At 43.4% G+C, this 17,741-nt stretch overlaps 2 protein-coding genes and 1 non-coding gene across 5 annotated transcripts in view; all 3 read right to left on the bottom strand.

The window, feature by feature from the left end:
• Positions 1-7,991, bottom strand: part of LOC112227310 (cell adhesion molecule 3-like) — a 70,679-nt gene extending 62,688 nt beyond the window's left edge. Inside the window, 2 exon segments of the mRNA XM_042308104.1 lie at positions 5,550-5,733; positions 7,727-7,991. Coding sequence (XP_042164038.1) covers positions 5,550-5,643 — 94 coding nt within the window. The 5' untranslated portion in view covers positions 5,644-5,733; positions 7,727-7,991.
• A 1,660-nt stretch (positions 7,992-9,651) lies between these two features.
• trnar-ucu lies at positions 9,652-9,725 on the bottom strand. The gene has a single exon. It is a non-coding gene; the product is annotated as a tRNA-Arg (tRNA).
• A 5,857-nt stretch (positions 9,726-15,582) lies between these two features.
• On the bottom strand, positions 15,583-17,741 carry LOC112226569 (succinate dehydrogenase cytochrome b560 subunit, mitochondrial). 3 transcript variants are annotated; one of them, XM_024390971.2, is made up of 6 exons: positions 17,667-17,741; positions 16,930-16,989; positions 16,701-16,802; positions 16,187-16,248; positions 15,937-16,100; positions 15,583-15,826 (listed from the first exon to the last, which is right to left on the bottom strand). In XM_024390971.2, exons 1-6 carry the CDS (start codon positions 17,681-17,683, stop codon positions 15,719-15,721), a joined length of 513 nt encoding a protein of 170 aa, XP_024246739.1. In that variant the 5' UTR covers positions 17,684-17,741; the 3' UTR covers positions 15,583-15,718. The 3 variants fall into 3 exon arrangements, with proteins under 3 accessions (XP_024246739.1, XP_024246740.1, XP_024246741.1); XM_024390972.2 differs by lacking the exon at positions 17,667-17,741 and adding an exon at positions 17,481-17,501; XM_024390973.2 differs by lacking the exon at positions 17,667-17,741 and adding an exon at positions 17,318-17,412.

The raw sequence follows: 17,741 nt of genomic DNA, 5'->3' as shown, positions 1-17,741 counted from the left end.
AACAAGTGGGAAACGGGTGGAGAATCGGGACGCAGAACAACTTTGGATCTTTCCTGCCTATATACATGGGCTTGCAAAAGTATTCACCCCCCTTGAAATTTTTCCGATTTTGCCTTACAATGTGAAATAAAAAAATGTTTTGGGGGTTGTATCATTTGATTTACACAACATGCCTACCACTTTGAAGATGCAAAATATTTTTTATTGTGAAGCAAACAAGAAATAAGACAAAAAAAAAACAGAAAACTTGAGCGTGCAAAACTATCCCCCCCAAAGTCAATACATTACTTAGAGACACCTTTTGCAGCAATTACAGCTGCAAGTCTCTTGGGGTATGTCTCTATAAGCTTGGCACATCTAGCCACTGGGATTTTTGCTCATTCTTCAAGGAGAAACTGCTCCAGCTCCATCAAGTTGGATGGGCTCCGCTGGTGTACAGCAATCTTTAAGTCATACCAAAGATTCTCAATTGGATTTGAGGTCTGGGCTTTGACTAGGCCATTCCAAGACATTTAAATGTTTCCCCTTAAACCACTCAAGTGTTGCTTTAACATATTGCTTAGGGTCATTGTCCTGCTGGAAGTTGAACCTCCGTCCCAGTCTCAAATCTCTGCAAACTGAAACAGGTTTCCCTCAAGAATTTCCCTTTATTTAGCGCCATCCATCATTCCTTCAATTCTGACCAGTTTCCCTGGTGATGAAAAACATCCCCACAACTTAATGCTGCCACCACCATGCTTCACTTTGGGGATGGTATTCTCAAAACACAGCGTTTTCCTTGATGGCCAAAAAGCTCAATTTTAGTCTCATCTGACCTTCTGGCTTCTGGCTTTTTTCTGGCCACTCATCCATAAAGCCCAGCTCTGTGGAGTGTATGGCTTAAAGTGGTCCTATGGACAGATACTCCAATCTCCACTGTGGAGCTTTGCAACTCCTTCAGGGTTATCTTTGGTCTCTTTGTTAACTCTCTGATCAATGCCCTCCTTGCCTGGTCTGTGAGTTTTGGTGGGCGGCCCTCTCTGGTAGGTTTGTTGTAGTGTCATATTCTTTCCATTTTTAATAATGGATTTAATGGTGATCTGTGGGATGTTCAAAGTTTCTGATATTTTTTTATAACCCAACCCTAATCTGTACTTCTCCACAACTTTGTCCCTGACCTGTTTGGAGAGCTCCTTGGTCTTCATGGTGCCGCTTGCTTGGTGGTGCCCCTTGCTTAGTGGTGTTGCAGACTCTGGGGCCTTTCAGAACAGGTGTATATATACTGAGATCATGTGACAGATCATGTGACACTTAGATTGCACACAAGTGGACTTTATTTAACTAACTGTGTGACTTATGGAGGTAAATGGTTGCACCAGATCTTATTTAGGGGCTTCATAGCAAAGGGGGTGAATACATATGCACGCACCACTTTACTTAAGTTATTTTTTTCATTTCACTTCACCAATTCGGTCTATTTTGTGTATCTCCCTTATATGAAATCCAAATAAAAATATATTTAAATTACAGGTTGTAATGCAACCAAACAAGAAAAACGCCAAGGGGGATGAATACTTTTGCAAGGCACTGTACCCATATTTATTGTGATCTGAAAGGGCAAAACTGATCCTAGATCAGCACTCCTACTCTGAGTCGCTTGATACATACGGCCCCAGGTTTGAAAACCAGTGGCCTGGGCGGGGCCATCCAGAGTAGAGAGAGAGTTAGAGGGCGATGTAGAAGCTTAGGCCTCTTTATTAATGTCACAGTCACTAGCCAGTAATTCCCTCAGGCTTCTTGTACTCCAGCTTGTTAATGAGTCAGTGCTTATCATTCAGCATTGTTAACAGGCTAGAGCCTCCCTCCCATCCTCCCTTGAGCCACTCATGATTGTCGAGGTAACAATCCCAACTAGCACCCTATTCCCTTTATAGTACACTACTTTTGACAAAGGCCCACTATATAAGGAATATGCTGCCAATTGGGATGCAACCAGTCCGTCAGTCAAAAACAAACAGCATACAGGACGCCTGTCAGCCAGGTTCTGCGTCTCAAATGGCAGCCTATTTCCTATATCTGTCCTGGTTAAAAAAATACTGCACTATATAGGTAATAGGGTGCCATTTGGGACATTAATCAGTCAGTCAGTCAACAATAAACAGCCCACAGGAAATCGGTGGTGTGAGTGGTTCTTTCAGGAGGCCTCTATGCTGCCAGAGCCCCATTCCCTGAGCAGACTAAAGTGAACTGCTGGCACAGAACAGAGGCCATCCCTCTCTCCCGTCTGTAAATCTCAACCAAATTAATGATTGGTCTACACCCGCATGCTGTCCTTTAATATTTATTCATTATTGGTCACAGCTGAAAGAACAGCCTCTCTCTGCCTCACTCAATCCAGCGGTCCACTGCTGAGCCGCACGAGACAGAATGCACTGAGGTAAATAAACTATTAACCACGTCGTGTTGTGGTCTTCTCTACGAGACCACACAATGGATGCATCCCAAATGGAACCCTGTTCCCTACATATTGCTCTATGGGCTCTGATCCCAGATGGCTCTAAGGGCCTGGACAAATGTAGTGCACTACATAAGGAATAGGGTGCCATTTGGGATGCAAGCATTATTCCCCGATATCTGTGATTTGGCGGCCACCATGTGTGTGTGTGTGTGTGTGTGTGGACACAACACACAGGCCTAAGGTAACTGGGTTGGCGATACAGAAACAGGGGCTGCAACCCAAATGACACCCTATTCCCTATATGTTTGCTCTACTTAACCAGAGCCCTTAAGGAAACCCATAGGGTTCTGGTCAAAAGTACTGCACGACATAGGGGATGCCTTTTGGTACTTATTCTTGCCCAACCACAGTGATCTAATATGTATCCTTCAGCGATATACTCCATCTGAACTGCTCCACTGCACATCCAGCTGTGGAAAATGGATTTGTCAAATTGTGTGCAATTAGAAGCTCCCTGTATGGGGGCCACAGCACAGACAAACCGTTAAGCGCTGTCCTTTCCCTGGCTTTGACACACTGCTCATATGGGGGTTTCTTCATTCTGCATCAAATGTTTAAATGAGCGCTGACACACAATATGCACGCTCTCTCCTGTATTGTTTCGCTAATACATATCATTCATGTGCATTTTGTTTCTGGGCAGAAGAAAGTAAAGAGACAGCCATAACATGGAGGCTTTGAAAGGTTGAAAGCAACAGTATAGATTTTGAGGTGTGTTGTAGTGACAGACAGGCTTGGTGCATCTGATGGTTTATCAGCAGTGCATGGATCTGTCTAGCTAATCGCTTTTCCTCTCTGATACATAACATTGCATTATTTACGCTAAGTAGGCCCTTCTGTTCAGTGCCTTTTAAAATGAACTCCCCGTTCACCGGCCATTATCACCATTATTTGACCCCCCCCCCTCTCCTTCATCTCCCCCCTCCATCCATCTATCTAGGACTGTTCCAAATGGCACCCTATCCCCTATATAGTGCACTACTTTTGACGAGGGCTCTATGGGCAATGTGGAACGCAGACTACCACTAGGTCGGACACACGACATTAAGCCATGTGTTGCTGTATATCAATAATTTAAGTCCCAAAAATGTATGTAACAATCGCCGATTGCTCCTTTAACAACCTGATCAGATAAACTAGATTGAATGGCTCCCAGTTGATCAACAATAGTGTAAAACAGCTTTAAGCTACAACCAAAAAGCTCAGGGAATCCATTGGTTGTTCTTGCATGGTCAATTCTCCACCAATACAAACCCTAATCAAATGTGACATATTTCTGAATGCGAGAAGTCCTCGTTGCACTGCAGGTGCAAATTTCAATCTTGGCGTTGGATTGACAAAATAAGCTCCGCATGAAGAACCAAAATCACTATCAGGTCTATGCCCTCTCAATTTCAGAAATCAGGACTTTATCTCATCTTATACATGCTGGAATTTGATGAATATTTTCAATAATTGCAATCATTATTTCTATTTACCGGGCCATGATAGGATTTCATTAGCATGTGCTCAACACTGACCTCAGTTGCCTCCCTATGGGGCCTAGTCAAAAGCGGTGTACTATATAGGGAATAGGGTGCCATTTGGGACTGGCCCCTTATCTCAGTAGCAGCAGAAGATTGTTTATCATCCCTACCCCCAGCAGTAGGTTACAGCTTCTCACTGACCATTGACTCACATTGACAACCCCTCCACACTGCTCTCAACACATATTTCATACGCAGAAGCACAGAAAATACAGTTATGCATAATTCAACAGACAGTAAAAACAGCTGACAAAGTTAAAGTAAGTGCAAGTGTTCGCATGCGTTCAAATTTGTGGGGTTCCGTGTGAGTGCACATCTGCAAGAGCGTGTGTGTTTGTGTGTGTGTGTGTGTGTGTGTGTGTGTGTGTGTGTGTGTGTGTGTGTGTGTGTGTGTGTGTGTGTGTGTGTGTGTGTGTGTGTGTGTGTGTGTGTGTGTGTGTGTGTGTGTGTGTGTGTGTGTGTGTGTGTGTGTGTGTGTGTGTGTGTGTGTGAGTGCACATCTGCAAGAGCGTGTGTGTGTGTGTGTGTGTGTGTGTGTGTGTGTGTGTGTGTGTGTGTGTGTGTGTGTGTGTGTGTGTGTGTGTGTGTGTGTGTGTGTGTGTGTGTGTGAGTGCACATCTGCAAGAGCGTGGGCATTATAGAATATAGTCTAGGGTTGTGTTTTTTAGAGTCTGATAGTGTGTCTGGGATAGTTACTCTCTATTATATAGGCTATAACATTACTACTTGCTTGTGTCTGACCCTCGTCGGTCAACGAACAAATCAATACTTAAAAAGGTGATTTTCTGCCAATCATAGGCTGTCTAATCGACAGACAGTTGATGATTGATAGACGTGTGTCTGTGTGTCTGTGTGTGTGTGTGTGTGTGTGTGTGTGTGTGTGTCCACTGAGAGCAGTGTGTGTGTGTGTGTGTGTGGCCTACTGTATCCAGTGAGGGCTCTCCCAATGATCAATTTTCAATGTCACTAATGATCATGAGCACATTGGCCCCACATAATAATGTGCAGGGGTAGCCTATGTATGCGCACATATGTGTGTGACACCCAGAGAGGCATAGCACAGGCCTGTTTGTGCACATGTGTGTGTGACACCGAGAGAGGCATAGCACAGGCCTGTTTGTGCACATGTGTGTGTGACACCGAGAGAGGCATAGCACAGGCCTGTATGCGCACATATGTGTGTGACACCGAGAGAGGCATAGCACAGGCCTGTTTGTGCACATGTGTGTGTGACACCGAGAGAGGCATAGCACAGGCCTGTTTGTGCACATGTGTGTGTGACACTGAGAGAGGCATAGCACAGGCCTGTTTGTGCACATGTAAGTCACACACATTCTTTAAAAACAAGAGCAGAAATTCAGTTGGAGTTCAGGGGGAGGGGGGACGTGCCCCATGAGCTTATTATTAACGGCTCCGTGACTCCCTTGTAATCACACGGTAACAAATAAAACGTCAACAGGATAGAGCGTCAGATAGTGGAGGGGAAGAGGGGGGAGTGTGGGAGGAGGGGAGAGAGAGATGCTTACCAAAAACGATGAAGTTGCTTTGAACAGAGGCTGCCAGTAGTGTCAATAAGCTCAGAGTCCATAGACCAGGGACCGGGTAAGAAGGGAATGCCATGGTCGGTTGGACACACAGATCCGTTTGTTCGTCTCAATGAATCCTCACGAGGGTAGGCAGAGGAGCACCGGAGTGTTACCAGAGTGTTACCTACAGCAGTGGAGATAAAACCAGACCATTATTGATGAATTGCTTGCTTTCTGATTGGTTGGCCGGTGCTGAATGAACGTTTGGACATCGCTACTCACGTAACTGCTCCATGGGTTTTATCAATCTGCCTGTGTCATAAAATATTGGGTGGTGACGCAGTGACCAAGTCTATAGCCTACTGCCGTAAAAGGCAACTGGCGGAAAATCAGTGTCTGTTATCATTGCCCTAAGTCAGGGGTTTTCAAAGCAGGGTCCACGGCCAGATCTCAAAATATTTATGTGTCATTTTTTTTACCTTTCATTTTTTTAATGAATATTACTAACAACTGCTTAAACAACTTTTGGCCATGGATCTGTGGAATAAGTTTAAAGTGTGCAATACAATACATTGTTCTATTTTTAAGTTGTTGTTCTGATTATGAGGGGGTCCCTGATGAATTTGTTATTACAAATGGGTTCCCCGGACCCAAAGAGTTTGAGAACCCCTGCCCTAAATGTATTCAGTCCACCTCTAAATGTAAAGGTGCAGTGCCAATATAAGCAATATTTTTTAGGAAGTCAGTCGGCGTCTCAACTTACTGTTAGTCAGGATAGTAAAGCACACAAACTGCAATTTCAAAAATTGGTTGTGTATCAGCAGTTTTTCTCTTGTTGTGTCAGTCACTAACAGTCACTCAATTAGCCGATGTCAGCTAGCATTTTATAGATTGCTAGGTACGTATCATGGCTGAATTACTGACCGGGCACATGAGGAACATGCCCAGGGTCCCCAACCTCCAGGGGGCCCTCATTGATTTTGTTAGTCACTCTCACTCAGATATCATATGAACATGGCATTAGTCATGACAAAATGTGTAGAATTGGGAAAATTTTGCTTTAAAACGGCTATTTCTTCTCTCAATCCCATGGCAAAATGTGTAGAATTGCAGGAAATTAGCTTTACAACAAATCTTGCTTTGGTCCCGAGAATGCTACAAACTGCCATGTATAGGTGGGATGTTTTCTGGGACCAAAACAACTCTTGTTAACTACAAATAACACAAATCAAATCCCCCTATTGGCCAAGCAAAATGCAGGAGTGAGCAGCAAGATGCCTGCACCGGTCGCCCGTTGAGAATTCCCTGTCTGTGCTTCACATGACACAGATGTAACGCACATTGTGTCACTATAATACATACCCTCGGGCTCTCACAAGCACATAGCTTTACATGGCAGCCGAGGCAAGGCTAGGATCTACCCTCGAAATGCTCCTTCATTGTCACCGTTCGGTTCAACGGCAGCGCGAGCCATGGCGAGAGAGAGGTTGCCTGCGGGACGGGCGGGCGAATATAGGGCGGGGATAGGATAGGGCAGGGGGGTGTTTATTCTTGTTGGAACCATTCGAGGAGTGTGTCAAGAAAAACACAGAACTGATTGGTAGGCTATAATAACATTATTGCTGATCACCACTAATAATAGCCCCTCTACAAAGGATTGGATAAGTCCAACCTAAAGATAGGTATAGCCTACAAGGCACCTGCAATGCTGCTGGATGCGGTGTAGAATCTAGAATGGAGCCCCGGTAGGAGCCACCTTTCCTACACCTTTCTCCCAATAAACGAAATTAGCCTACGTGTGGAGGAAATCGGAGACACCTAGTAGCCTATAAACGTGGAAATAACAGTGCAAACAGCGCGCTGTTGCAGCCACACGACCAGTGTTAAAAGCCGTGAGGGAAGAGACGGCGGGGCATAATGTAGCTACAGTCCAATAACAAAAAGCATATTCGCACTAAATTATACAACGCGTCTAGCGTTTTATTCCCGGGTCAAGATAACGGTTTACCTCCACCACCTGCCAGTATCCTAGGCTACTGAGCGAGGCGCACGCAGAAACATTCCAGGACAAGAACGCATCGTATTTACAACAGTGACAGGTGTCTCCCGTTCGCGTACAGCCCGGACACAGCCAACAACAATAATATTCCGAAAGACAGACATAGCAGCATACACACCGATATACGCCTCTGGAGTCCGGGTCCTGCACTATTTGTCGCCGTTGGTTCTGGTCTGGAAGTGGTCCTTGTGATGCAGGATAGCTGGCGCTGGATCTGAGGTCTCTCTGGATATGTCTATATTGACTTTTTTTTATCTTCCTTCTTCGGCTTCTTGTTTTTCTTGCGTTTTCCCTCTCTCCACGGCTACCGTTCAATGCAGCAAAAACAGTCTGTCTGAAAGACAGGAGGGAGGAGGGGTGGCGTGTGGGGCGGAGGAGTGAGGGAGGGGGAGGGGATTTTAATACGATTTGGCCCGTACCATTCGGATAACAGAGCCAGCGCATACTGCCTGGAAGAGGGAGAGACACGCAGAGAGAGAGAGAGAGAGAGAGAGAGAGCTAAGAGACAGATTGAGATATATTTGGAAAGAAAGAGAGAAACTGAGATTTCATAGGCTATTCATATAGATTGTATGCCCAGTCATAGTATTGTTCTTAGCCTCTTATAGACAAATTAGAATTGTTCTTTCTGAATTGATTTTGTATTATTATATATTTAGTCATAATAGTCTGTAGGTAGAAGTGGTAGTAGGCATAGTCCCCATAGATAACTGATGTAGGCCTAGACCTGACATGTTTTGCTCTGCTTTCTGAACTGGAGTTGGGGCCTTTTTGGCTGACAGCGCGAGGCGTGGTCTGTCTGAGTGGAATCAACACGCGCCAAGCCCGCCAGGTGGGTGTTCAGTGGAGGGGGGCGGTTCAACTCCCGAGGGATTAAGGATTAGTTTTGCACGCGGATTAGTTCGTGTGTGTGTGGGGAGGCATGGGGTTAAAACATGGTGGATCGCGGCACGAAAAGCCCAATCACTACCATAGGCAACAAACAGGAGGCAGGAGGAAATCAATGTCAAACTGGGGGATATACAAGGGATCACCAAACTGACAGCTGTAGTAGCAGCAGGATTGTTTTTACAAATATAATGTCTCTTAAAATTCAACACATAGAGACACATATGCCTACTCATTGCAGCATTTAATGCATCCGTTTAATTCAAACGCGGTGTTTTAATTAGTTGTTGGAGAGGACTGAAATTATAGTGTCTCTAAAAAGTCCCTGACAGGGCATGTGAGTGCAGGACAGCTCCAGGTGCTGAAAACAGAAGCACGAGGCAAAGAGTTGTCATTGCGCGCATTCCTATACGAGCGGCAGTTGCATAATCAACATACGATATCAACATGTAATTTGATCTATTTGTGATGATGGTGAATACCTAGAATACTTAATTTGTGTAATTGAAACAAATGTGCACACATGCACGAGCAATGAGTTTTTTTATATGGCTTAGGCCTAATATATAATTAAAAGTAGTTACATAATGTGACACTCATTATTGCCTATAATTACAATTATTATCATAATTTCCCACATACTGGCAGTCAAGCGGGTATAGACTATTCTATATTCCTCATGAATGACTTATGGATAGATGAGTGAATGAATTCAGATCACATGAAAGAAAGGATAAGTGGGGGGGGAGAGAAAGGCAGATGGGTGTCTGAGTTAAGATGTCAAGCTAGAGCTGTAGTCTTCCAAAGGAAAGTGTCTGACGAGGTAAGTCACTCCGTACCAAGCGGCGCATGCACTGCGCACACATTCCCGACTACTGCTAAAGGATATCGCGGTACTGTGATGAGAACTGATAATAAAATGCATGGCTTAGAGAAACCAAAACGCATCTGTTCTGGAAATGGCATACTTCGTTTTATAGAAAAAATATATTATTTTGCCACAGAATCTCCATTAAGATTATCTCCACATTGAGAGACAACATACACATTCGTATAGACACAATATTGCAGTGAAATAAAAGGTATGCTTTAGGTACATCTACACATTTGCTAGGTTTATGTTTTCTAAAAAGCCACTTGGCTCCTGATACAACTCATCTCTGCCGGGACTCGAACCCGGAGCCTCTGGATTAGAAGTCCAGCGCGCTATTCCATTGCGCCACAGAGACTGAGTCTCACCAAATGATGATAAGAGGGTTTATATTTCCCCCTACCGTATACAGCATCCTCATCACGCAGCATCAGGACCACTTGGCTGCTGTTCACCGACAGACCGGTAGAGGTCGCACTAACAGCATCACTATGCAGCGCCAAGATGGCGATATCAGTTTCTGTGCGTTTCATCTGAGGGATAGGCAAACATCTTTGATTTCATGCATAATTACGCTGAGTAATTATTTGAAAAAATACAATATTAAGTGCATTTGTAACAATTCATGTAACTTGTAAATATCAGATACAAGCATCCGATAAAATGATGCTCTCATCATGGAGATTTCCCCCCTTATCTCTTGGTGAATAGAATCTATTACTCTTTCCTTATGTCACCACTTTTTCTTTAGACCATGCGCTCTCTGAGATCTAAAGGGCGTAAGGTAGCTTAAATGCTGACCAAACCGTGCGCCAGCACACGCAAGTTGATTTTGTTAAACACCACCAGAAGCGGTCAGGACATGCAGGTTGAAATATCAAAACAAACTCTGAACCAATTATATTAATTTGGGACAGGTCAAAAAGCATTAAACATTTATGGCAATTTATCTAGCTAGCTTGCTGTTGCTAGCTAATTTGTCAATGAATAAACATTGGGTTGTTACTCGTCATCTCCTCCTTCCTTCTTTTTCTTCTTTGGACAATATGGAGCGAGAAGTAAGAAGCAGATTACTTCATTTAAAAAAAAAATCTTTACTCCGTTGTTGGGTTTGTTGTCTCTTGAATCCTGTCGGATTCTTTTTATGAAAAATGTATTGAGAATTTGGTGGTCAAACAACTTTACAACTGACAGGAGTGTGGACCTCATCTTTCAATCACCCATGTGGCTATATGCTCCTAAAACCCAATGAGGAGATGGCATGTGGGTATATGCTCCTAGAAACAGGAGGCGGCAGGTAGCCTAGTGGTTAGAGCGTTGGGCCAGTAACTAAAAGTTTGCTAGATTGAATCCCTGAGCTGACAAGGTAAAAATCTGAGGTTCTGCCTTCATTGTAAATAAGAATTTGTCCTTAACTGACTTGTCTAGTTAAATAATACAATGATGGGAGAGGCAGCATGTTGAGTATCACATATAGAACCAATTTGTATTTTAGAGCCCGGGCGTGCATCATTCTTAACTGGAATCAGGTTGGAACCACCAAGACTCTTCCCAGAGCTGGCCACCCGGCCAAACTGAGCAACCAGGGGAGAAGAACCTTGATCAGGGAGGTGACCAAGAACCCAATGGTCACTCTGACAGAGCTCCAGAGTTCCTCTGTGGAGATGGGAGGACCATCCAGAAGGGCAACCATCTCTGCAGCACTCCACCAATTAGGCCTTTATAGTAGAGTGGCCAGACGGAAGCCATACCCCCCTTTAGGCTGTCTCGTCGTTGATGGTAATCAAGCCTAATACGGTTGTCATCTACAAACTTGATGATTGAGTTGGAAGCATGCGTGCCCATGCATTCATGGGTAAATAGGGATTAAATGAGGGGCACCCTTGTGAGGCCCCTGAGTTGAGGATCAGCGTAGTGGTGTTGTTTCCTACCTTCACCACCTGCGGGCAGCCTGTCAGGATGACCAGGACCCAGCTGCACAGGGCAGAGTTAAAGCCCAGGGCCCAGGGCTTAATGATGAGCTTGGAGGGTACTATGGTGTTGAAGGCTGCGCTGTCGTCAATGAACAGCATTCTTACATAGGTATTCCTCTTGTCCAGATGGAATAGGGCAGTGTGCAGTGCGATGGCGATAGCATTGTTTGTGGATCTATTGGGGCAGTATGCAAACTGAAGTGGGTCTAGGGTGTCAGGTAAGGTGGAGGTAATATGATGCTACAGTGCCTTGCGAAAGTATTCGGCCCCCTTGAACTTTGCGACCCTTTGCCACATTTCAGGCTTCAAACATAAAGATATAAAACTGTATTTTTTTGTGAAGAATCAACAACAAGTGGGACACAATCATGAAGTGGAACGACATTTATTGGATATTTCAAACTTTTTTAACAAATCAAAAACTGAAAAATTGGGCGTGCAAAATTATTCAGCCCCTTTACTTTCAGTGCAGCAAACTCTCTCCAGAAGTTCAGTGAGGATCTCTGAATGATCCAATGTTGACCTAAATGACTAATGATGATAAATACAATCCACCTGTGTGTAATCAAGTCTCCGTATAAATGCACCTGCACTGTGATAGTCTCAGAGGTCCGTTAAAAGCGCAGAGAGCATCATGAAGATCAAGGAACTCACCAGGCAGGTCCGAGATACTGTTGTGAAGAAGTTTAAAGCCAGATTTGGATACAAAAAGATTTAAACATCCCAAGGAGCACTGTGCAAGCGATAATATTGAAATGGAAGGAGTATCAGACCACTGCAAATCTACCAAGACTTGGCCGTCCCTCTAAACTTTCAGCTCATACAAGGAGAAGACTGATCAGAGATGCAGCCAAGAGGCCCATGATCACTCTGGATGAACTGCAGAGATCTACAGCTAAGGTGGGAGACTCTGTCCATAGGACAACAATCAGTCGTATATTGCACAAATCTGGCCTTTATGGAAGAGTGGCAAGAAGAAAGCTATTTCTTAAAGATATCCATAAAAAGTGTCGTTTAAAGTTTGCCACAAGCCACCTGGGAGACACACCAAACATGTGGAAGAAGGTGCTCTGGTCAGATGAAACCAAAATTGAACTTTTTGGCAACAATGCAAAACGTTATGTTTGGCGTAAAAGCAACACAGCGCATCACCCTGAACACGCCATCCCCACTGTCAAACATGGTGGTGGCAGCATCATGGTTTGGGCCTGCTTTTCTTCAGCAGGGACAGGGAAGATGGTTAAAATTGATGGGAAGATGGATGGAGCCAAATACAGGACCATTCTGGAAGAAAACCTGATGGAGTCTGCAAAAGACCTGAGACTGGGACGGAGATTTGTCTTCCAACAAGACAATGATCCAAAACATAAAGCAAAATCTACAATGGAATGGTTCAAAAATAAACATATCCAGGTGTTAGAATGGCCAAGTCAAAGTCCAGACCTGAATCCAATCGAGAATCTGTGGAAAGAACTGAAAACTGCTGTTCACAAATGCTCTCCATCCAACCTCACTGAGCTCGAGCTGTTTTGCAAGGAGGAATGGGAAAAAATTTCAGTCTCTCGATGTGCAAAACTGATAGAGACATACCCCAATCGACTTACAGCTGTAATCGCAGCAAAAGGTGGCGCTACAAAGTATTAACTTAAGGGGGCTGAATAATTTTGCACGCCCAATTTTTCTGTTTTTGATTTGTTAAAAAAGTTTGAAATATCCAATAAATGTCGTTCCACTTCATGATTGTGTCCCACTTGTTGATTCTTCACAAAAAAAATACAGCTTTATATCTTTATGTTTGAAGCCTGAAATGTGGCAAAAGGTCGCAAAGTTCAAGGGGGCCGAATACTTTCGCAAGGCACTGTACATACGTCTCGTGTCTGAGCCGTTGAATTGTGACTCCACTTTGTCTCTGTACTGACGTTCAGCCTGTTTGATTGCCTTACGCCGGGAATAACTGCACTCTTTGTATTCAACCATATTCTCATATTCAGCTTAGCTCAGTGCTTTATGTGGTGGCGGGGCGAGCGAGCAGAAAATAGGAGCATTGCGCCGTGATTGGCTCAGTGTTCTGTCACTCATGGGGACACTACGTCATCGCCAAGTTTAAGTCCTTAGGGGTAGACATCCAAGGGTAGACATCCAAAATTTCAGCCCTTTGGGTCGTGCCATAGAGTTATATTACAAGTTCCCTTCCAAGAAGGCTCAAGGTAATTGGCCGCAGATAAAATTACTTCAAATCACGTTATATGTACAGTAGCATTGAGTGGACTGATCATGTCAACATCTTACTACATAATTCTGAGCTAGCACTCATCATCATGAATCAAGTTGACAATCTACTGGCAAATCCTTGTCATATGAAGATGAATAATTTAGAGAAACTATAGATAAAACGTATCGGTGCTCATCGGCCATTGGGCATAAAGATTACACAACAAGTTGGAAATCACAAATTCAACAATGAGTGGTTTATAAGGAATTGGCTACCTGCAAGCATTGCAAAGCAATCACTAACATTAGCCTGCTATTCAATGGAGTGGCTGTGTGTTTTTTGTTGTTGTTGAGTTCCCACCATAAATCCAGAGAATGCCAGACTTTGATGACAGAGTATGACGACAAAATTTGCCCCCAAAGGACCACCGCGCCACCTTCACAAGGTGAGTCCAAAAATGTATTGTATGCTGCTGCATAAATTATATAATATGCAAAGGAGATATGTATACTGTAGCTAAGAAAGTAACACTAAGTGTATGTTGTGTAGTAAGGTATTAGTAGCCAATGTGACTAAGAATTGTGTTATTTGACGTGTCAAGTTAAAAGCTTATTTAACACTTCAAATAGTGTTATATGACGTATGTTTTTTGACATGCAAAAACCCAAACGGTGTTCAATGTGCCTCACCAATGTCTATTTTCACCTCTTAATTTCACCTACTGTTCTAACTTGGTAGCCCACATGTAGCCTATAACCTGTTTTAGAGAAATGTTATCGAATATTGTAAGCGTTCATTGTTTATATGCCCCCTCTATTTATCCTACGGTTCTGACTTGTACAGGAAGTACACTGTAAGAACTGCCCATGTTCTGAATTCTGTCAATGTGCATTTCAAAAGTGCTGAACAAATAGTTATATTGACTATGTCCATCGTTGCTCGCTAATTAATGTCTTAATCGAAATTACAGATGGCCTCTTATCCGCTCATCATCCCCTTATGCCCTAGTTTGTACATCTCAATTGTCAGTAGAAAACACATTTGTTGAAGCAAGTGAGCCATATCAGCCATGTTTTTTTAAAGGCAGTAAATGAGGCTGAATGAACTGTTTCGCTGTCAGACAAGGCTCTGCTGAAAGCCAGCTGTAGCAGCGGTAAGGTGTTGGGACTCTGCTGTTAGGCTAACAGTTTGCAGGCACCGTTTGTCACCGTTCAAGAGCAATTAATGTATTGTTTAGTGTTGTGTAGTGGCTTTGCTGGCATGCATCCCACATTTTTGTTTGCCCCACCAAGATTTACATGCTAAAATCGCCACGGATCCATATATATATGTTTCAGAAAACGATAACTCAGTCAGCTTTCATATCAACCTTCTGCCCTGGCTACAAAATGCTATTAATGGTGAGGTGGGATGTGGACACATAAAACAAAGTAATGGGACTGTCTCTTTCACTAGGCTGAGGATGATCAACACGCTCCACTCCCGCTGTGGCGGAGATACAGATATGGACTCGGATCGAGACTTAACTTGGGGCTTGAATAGATATTAGAGATCCGAGTTGAAACACCACAAGCTTAAGCTCTGACTTGCAAGTGGCATTAATGCTGATTTGAATCTCTGAGTGATGTAAATGTGGATCTATTGCAGATAAATGGAAGACGTAAATGGAGACAAATGTAGGACATTACCATGTGAAGAGGCAACCTTTTTACTATATATAGATATATAGCACTATTTTTGACCAGAGCCATATGGGTCCTTTTCGAAAGTAATGGACTTCATAGGGAGCCATTTGAGAAGGTGACATTATTGTTCAGTTAGATAACAAACAGGGTGATATTATGGTCCTATTTCCATTATTTCAGTTTAATTTTCCCCATCACACAACAGTATCCTTTTCTAGCCTTGTGAAACCAGACTGATCTCACCATAGGTAAGTAATACAGAATGTGAGCTAAGTGAAACAAAATATTAGTCTGAGACCAGGCTATGCCTTTCCATGATAAAAACAGAAAAAAAAGGGAAAAAAATAGGTTAGACATTTATTTATTCATTCAATTACTGTGTTGGGGACAAAAAAGTCAAGAACATTAAAAAAAAATCATCCCTCGTGTCCGCCCCCTCTCTCTCTTCCTGCGTTCCTTTTCTCTGCTCTCGTCATGCTGCTCACATGTATGCAATGGCAGCAATGGAGGTCAGTATTGACAGCACAATGACCACGTAGCCCGAGCGATACACCTCAGGAATCTTAAATCCCTTACCGCTATCCCAGAACTAACAAAGAGAGAGGGAGAGAGAAAGAAAAGGAGAATATATTAAGGAAAAACAAGGACCGGCAGACAGTGTTGACTTGTGTTGTTGTGCGCTGGGGACACAGTACTTACCAGATGGCGGATTCCGTTCAAGGTGTGGTAGGACACAGGGAAGGCAATGCCAAACTTGGCAAGGCTGAGCAGAGCAGGACCAACGGACAGGGAGTGGATCAGGTCAAGGTAGTATGGATAGTTACCTGGCAACACCAGTGCTAATAGAGCAAATGCTGAGATACCTGAGAGAGAGAAAGAACAATAAATATATGTTGAGGGCTGTGATCATGTGGGCCTTTCCACATACTGTACAAGGTTGTTACATTACCTCCACTGAGTCCCACTCCTGTGCCTCTGTGTGTGATGGACATCATCATAGGCATTGACCACCTGCAAGACACATGGTACCATGGCCATCACACATACAGTATATAAAACACAGCATCTGTAGTTCACACTGGATATAAACCCTATCAAGTTCAAGTTGGGGGCCTGAGTTATTCCCGGCCATGTCATCTGACGTTTAGTCTAATACACTGTGGCCTAGCTGGTCCAGCAAAAGTGATAAAGAATCATTACATACATAGAGTAAAATATCTTGTGAGGAATGGTTGTTTTGTGCTTTAAAAAGGTACTTGTGCTCCCCTGATCCATAAACTATGTCACAATACACTGAATCAAAGCTGTGCCTATGGTCTTCCCATGAAATGAATCGCTGATGGCCTGGAGACTCAATGGACTGTACAAACAGAATAAAGCAACTCAGCACCAAATTCAACAAGGACAGCTATTACTGAGGTGCAGTGTGAGCTTCTTTATTATCACACATGTAGTCAACTTACTTATAGATGGTCAGATGTGGCGACATGGGTCGGTTCAATTTGTTGTTTTTGGCCCAAAACGTGTTCATTTCCTCATTTGCTGTGGTTCCCATTGGAACAGCACTTAGAGGCAGAGAGAAAAAATGAATTTAGAACACATAAGGCTATAGGACACGTACATGGCATTTATCTACATAGAAAAATAACAGAGACAAGTGTACACAGACACACAATCGACACATCTACTCACTGTCTGCATAGAATGCCAAACTGAGGGCGGAACAAGCAAGTGCCCTGTCGGGTAAAGGTCCTGAGAGAGATGAAGCAAAACACATTTAGTAATAACAAGGTTTAAGGACAAGATTCGTGAGCAGCTTCCTTAATTCATTACAGCTTGTTTGATATTGGTGAGAAAGTTGCGCAATGGCTCAATTAATAATGCACAAGCAATCATAAACTGTGTGGTCAAAGTTCAACATTTCAAGGGTGTTAATGTTCAAATATTCTAGAAGAGCTGAGGTTACTGGGCCGTTCTATATGAGGAAGAAATACTAGTACGCTAGCTAGCTAAGTAGCTAGTAGTAAAAGGGTTCAACTTCTATTTGGGTCACACGTGATGAGAGGAGTCCCAAGCTAACCTCACATCCAAGGTTGGGACAAGCTAGTTAGTTACGATACTTCACAAGCAGGCTAAAGTTAGCTATCTAGATTGGCCGTTACATCCATGGAATTTGGACGCATGGCTTCCATACGAATGTAGAGCTCATTGTAGCGTTTATAAGCTATCAAAATAACATGTACATCTCAAACCTGTCGTCACAGGAGGAGTTAACTATTTAACTTGTATGCAACGGGGTGACGCAAGCTTTCTAGGTAAGTTAAACAATCTACTTGAACATCAAATTATTCTAAATGAGTAGTACACGTCTAACCCCCCCAAATAAAATGTATCAAAGTTAAGTACGGTACAGTTAGCTAACTACTGACCTTAGAAGCAACGCCATTTTTTATTTGACAGCTGGAACAGGATATGGCGTATCTAGATGTTATGCCGCGTTCGTA

This window comes from Oncorhynchus tshawytscha, linkage group LG28 (genome assembly GCF_018296145.1).
Source record: "Oncorhynchus tshawytscha isolate Ot180627B linkage group LG28, Otsh_v2.0, whole genome shotgun sequence".
Taxonomy (NCBI): Eukaryota; Metazoa; Chordata; class Actinopteri; order Salmoniformes; family Salmonidae; genus Oncorhynchus; species Oncorhynchus tshawytscha.
The sequence above is the reverse complement of the archived record's forward strand: the minus strand, read 5'-3'. Positions and strand labels throughout refer to the sequence as shown.

Excerpts from the sequence above, each read along its gene's own strand:
- LOC112226569 (XM_024390971.2), bottom strand. Across the intron at positions 16,803-16,929 it reads TTTGGCATTCTATGCAGACA|TGCTGTTCCAATGGGAACCA; the intron begins GTGAGTAGATGT and ends TCTGCCTCTAAG. Across the intron at positions 16,101-16,186 it reads AGGAGTGGGACTCAGTGGAG|GTATCTCAGCATTTGCTCTA; the intron begins GTAATGTAACAA and ends TCTCTCTCTCAG.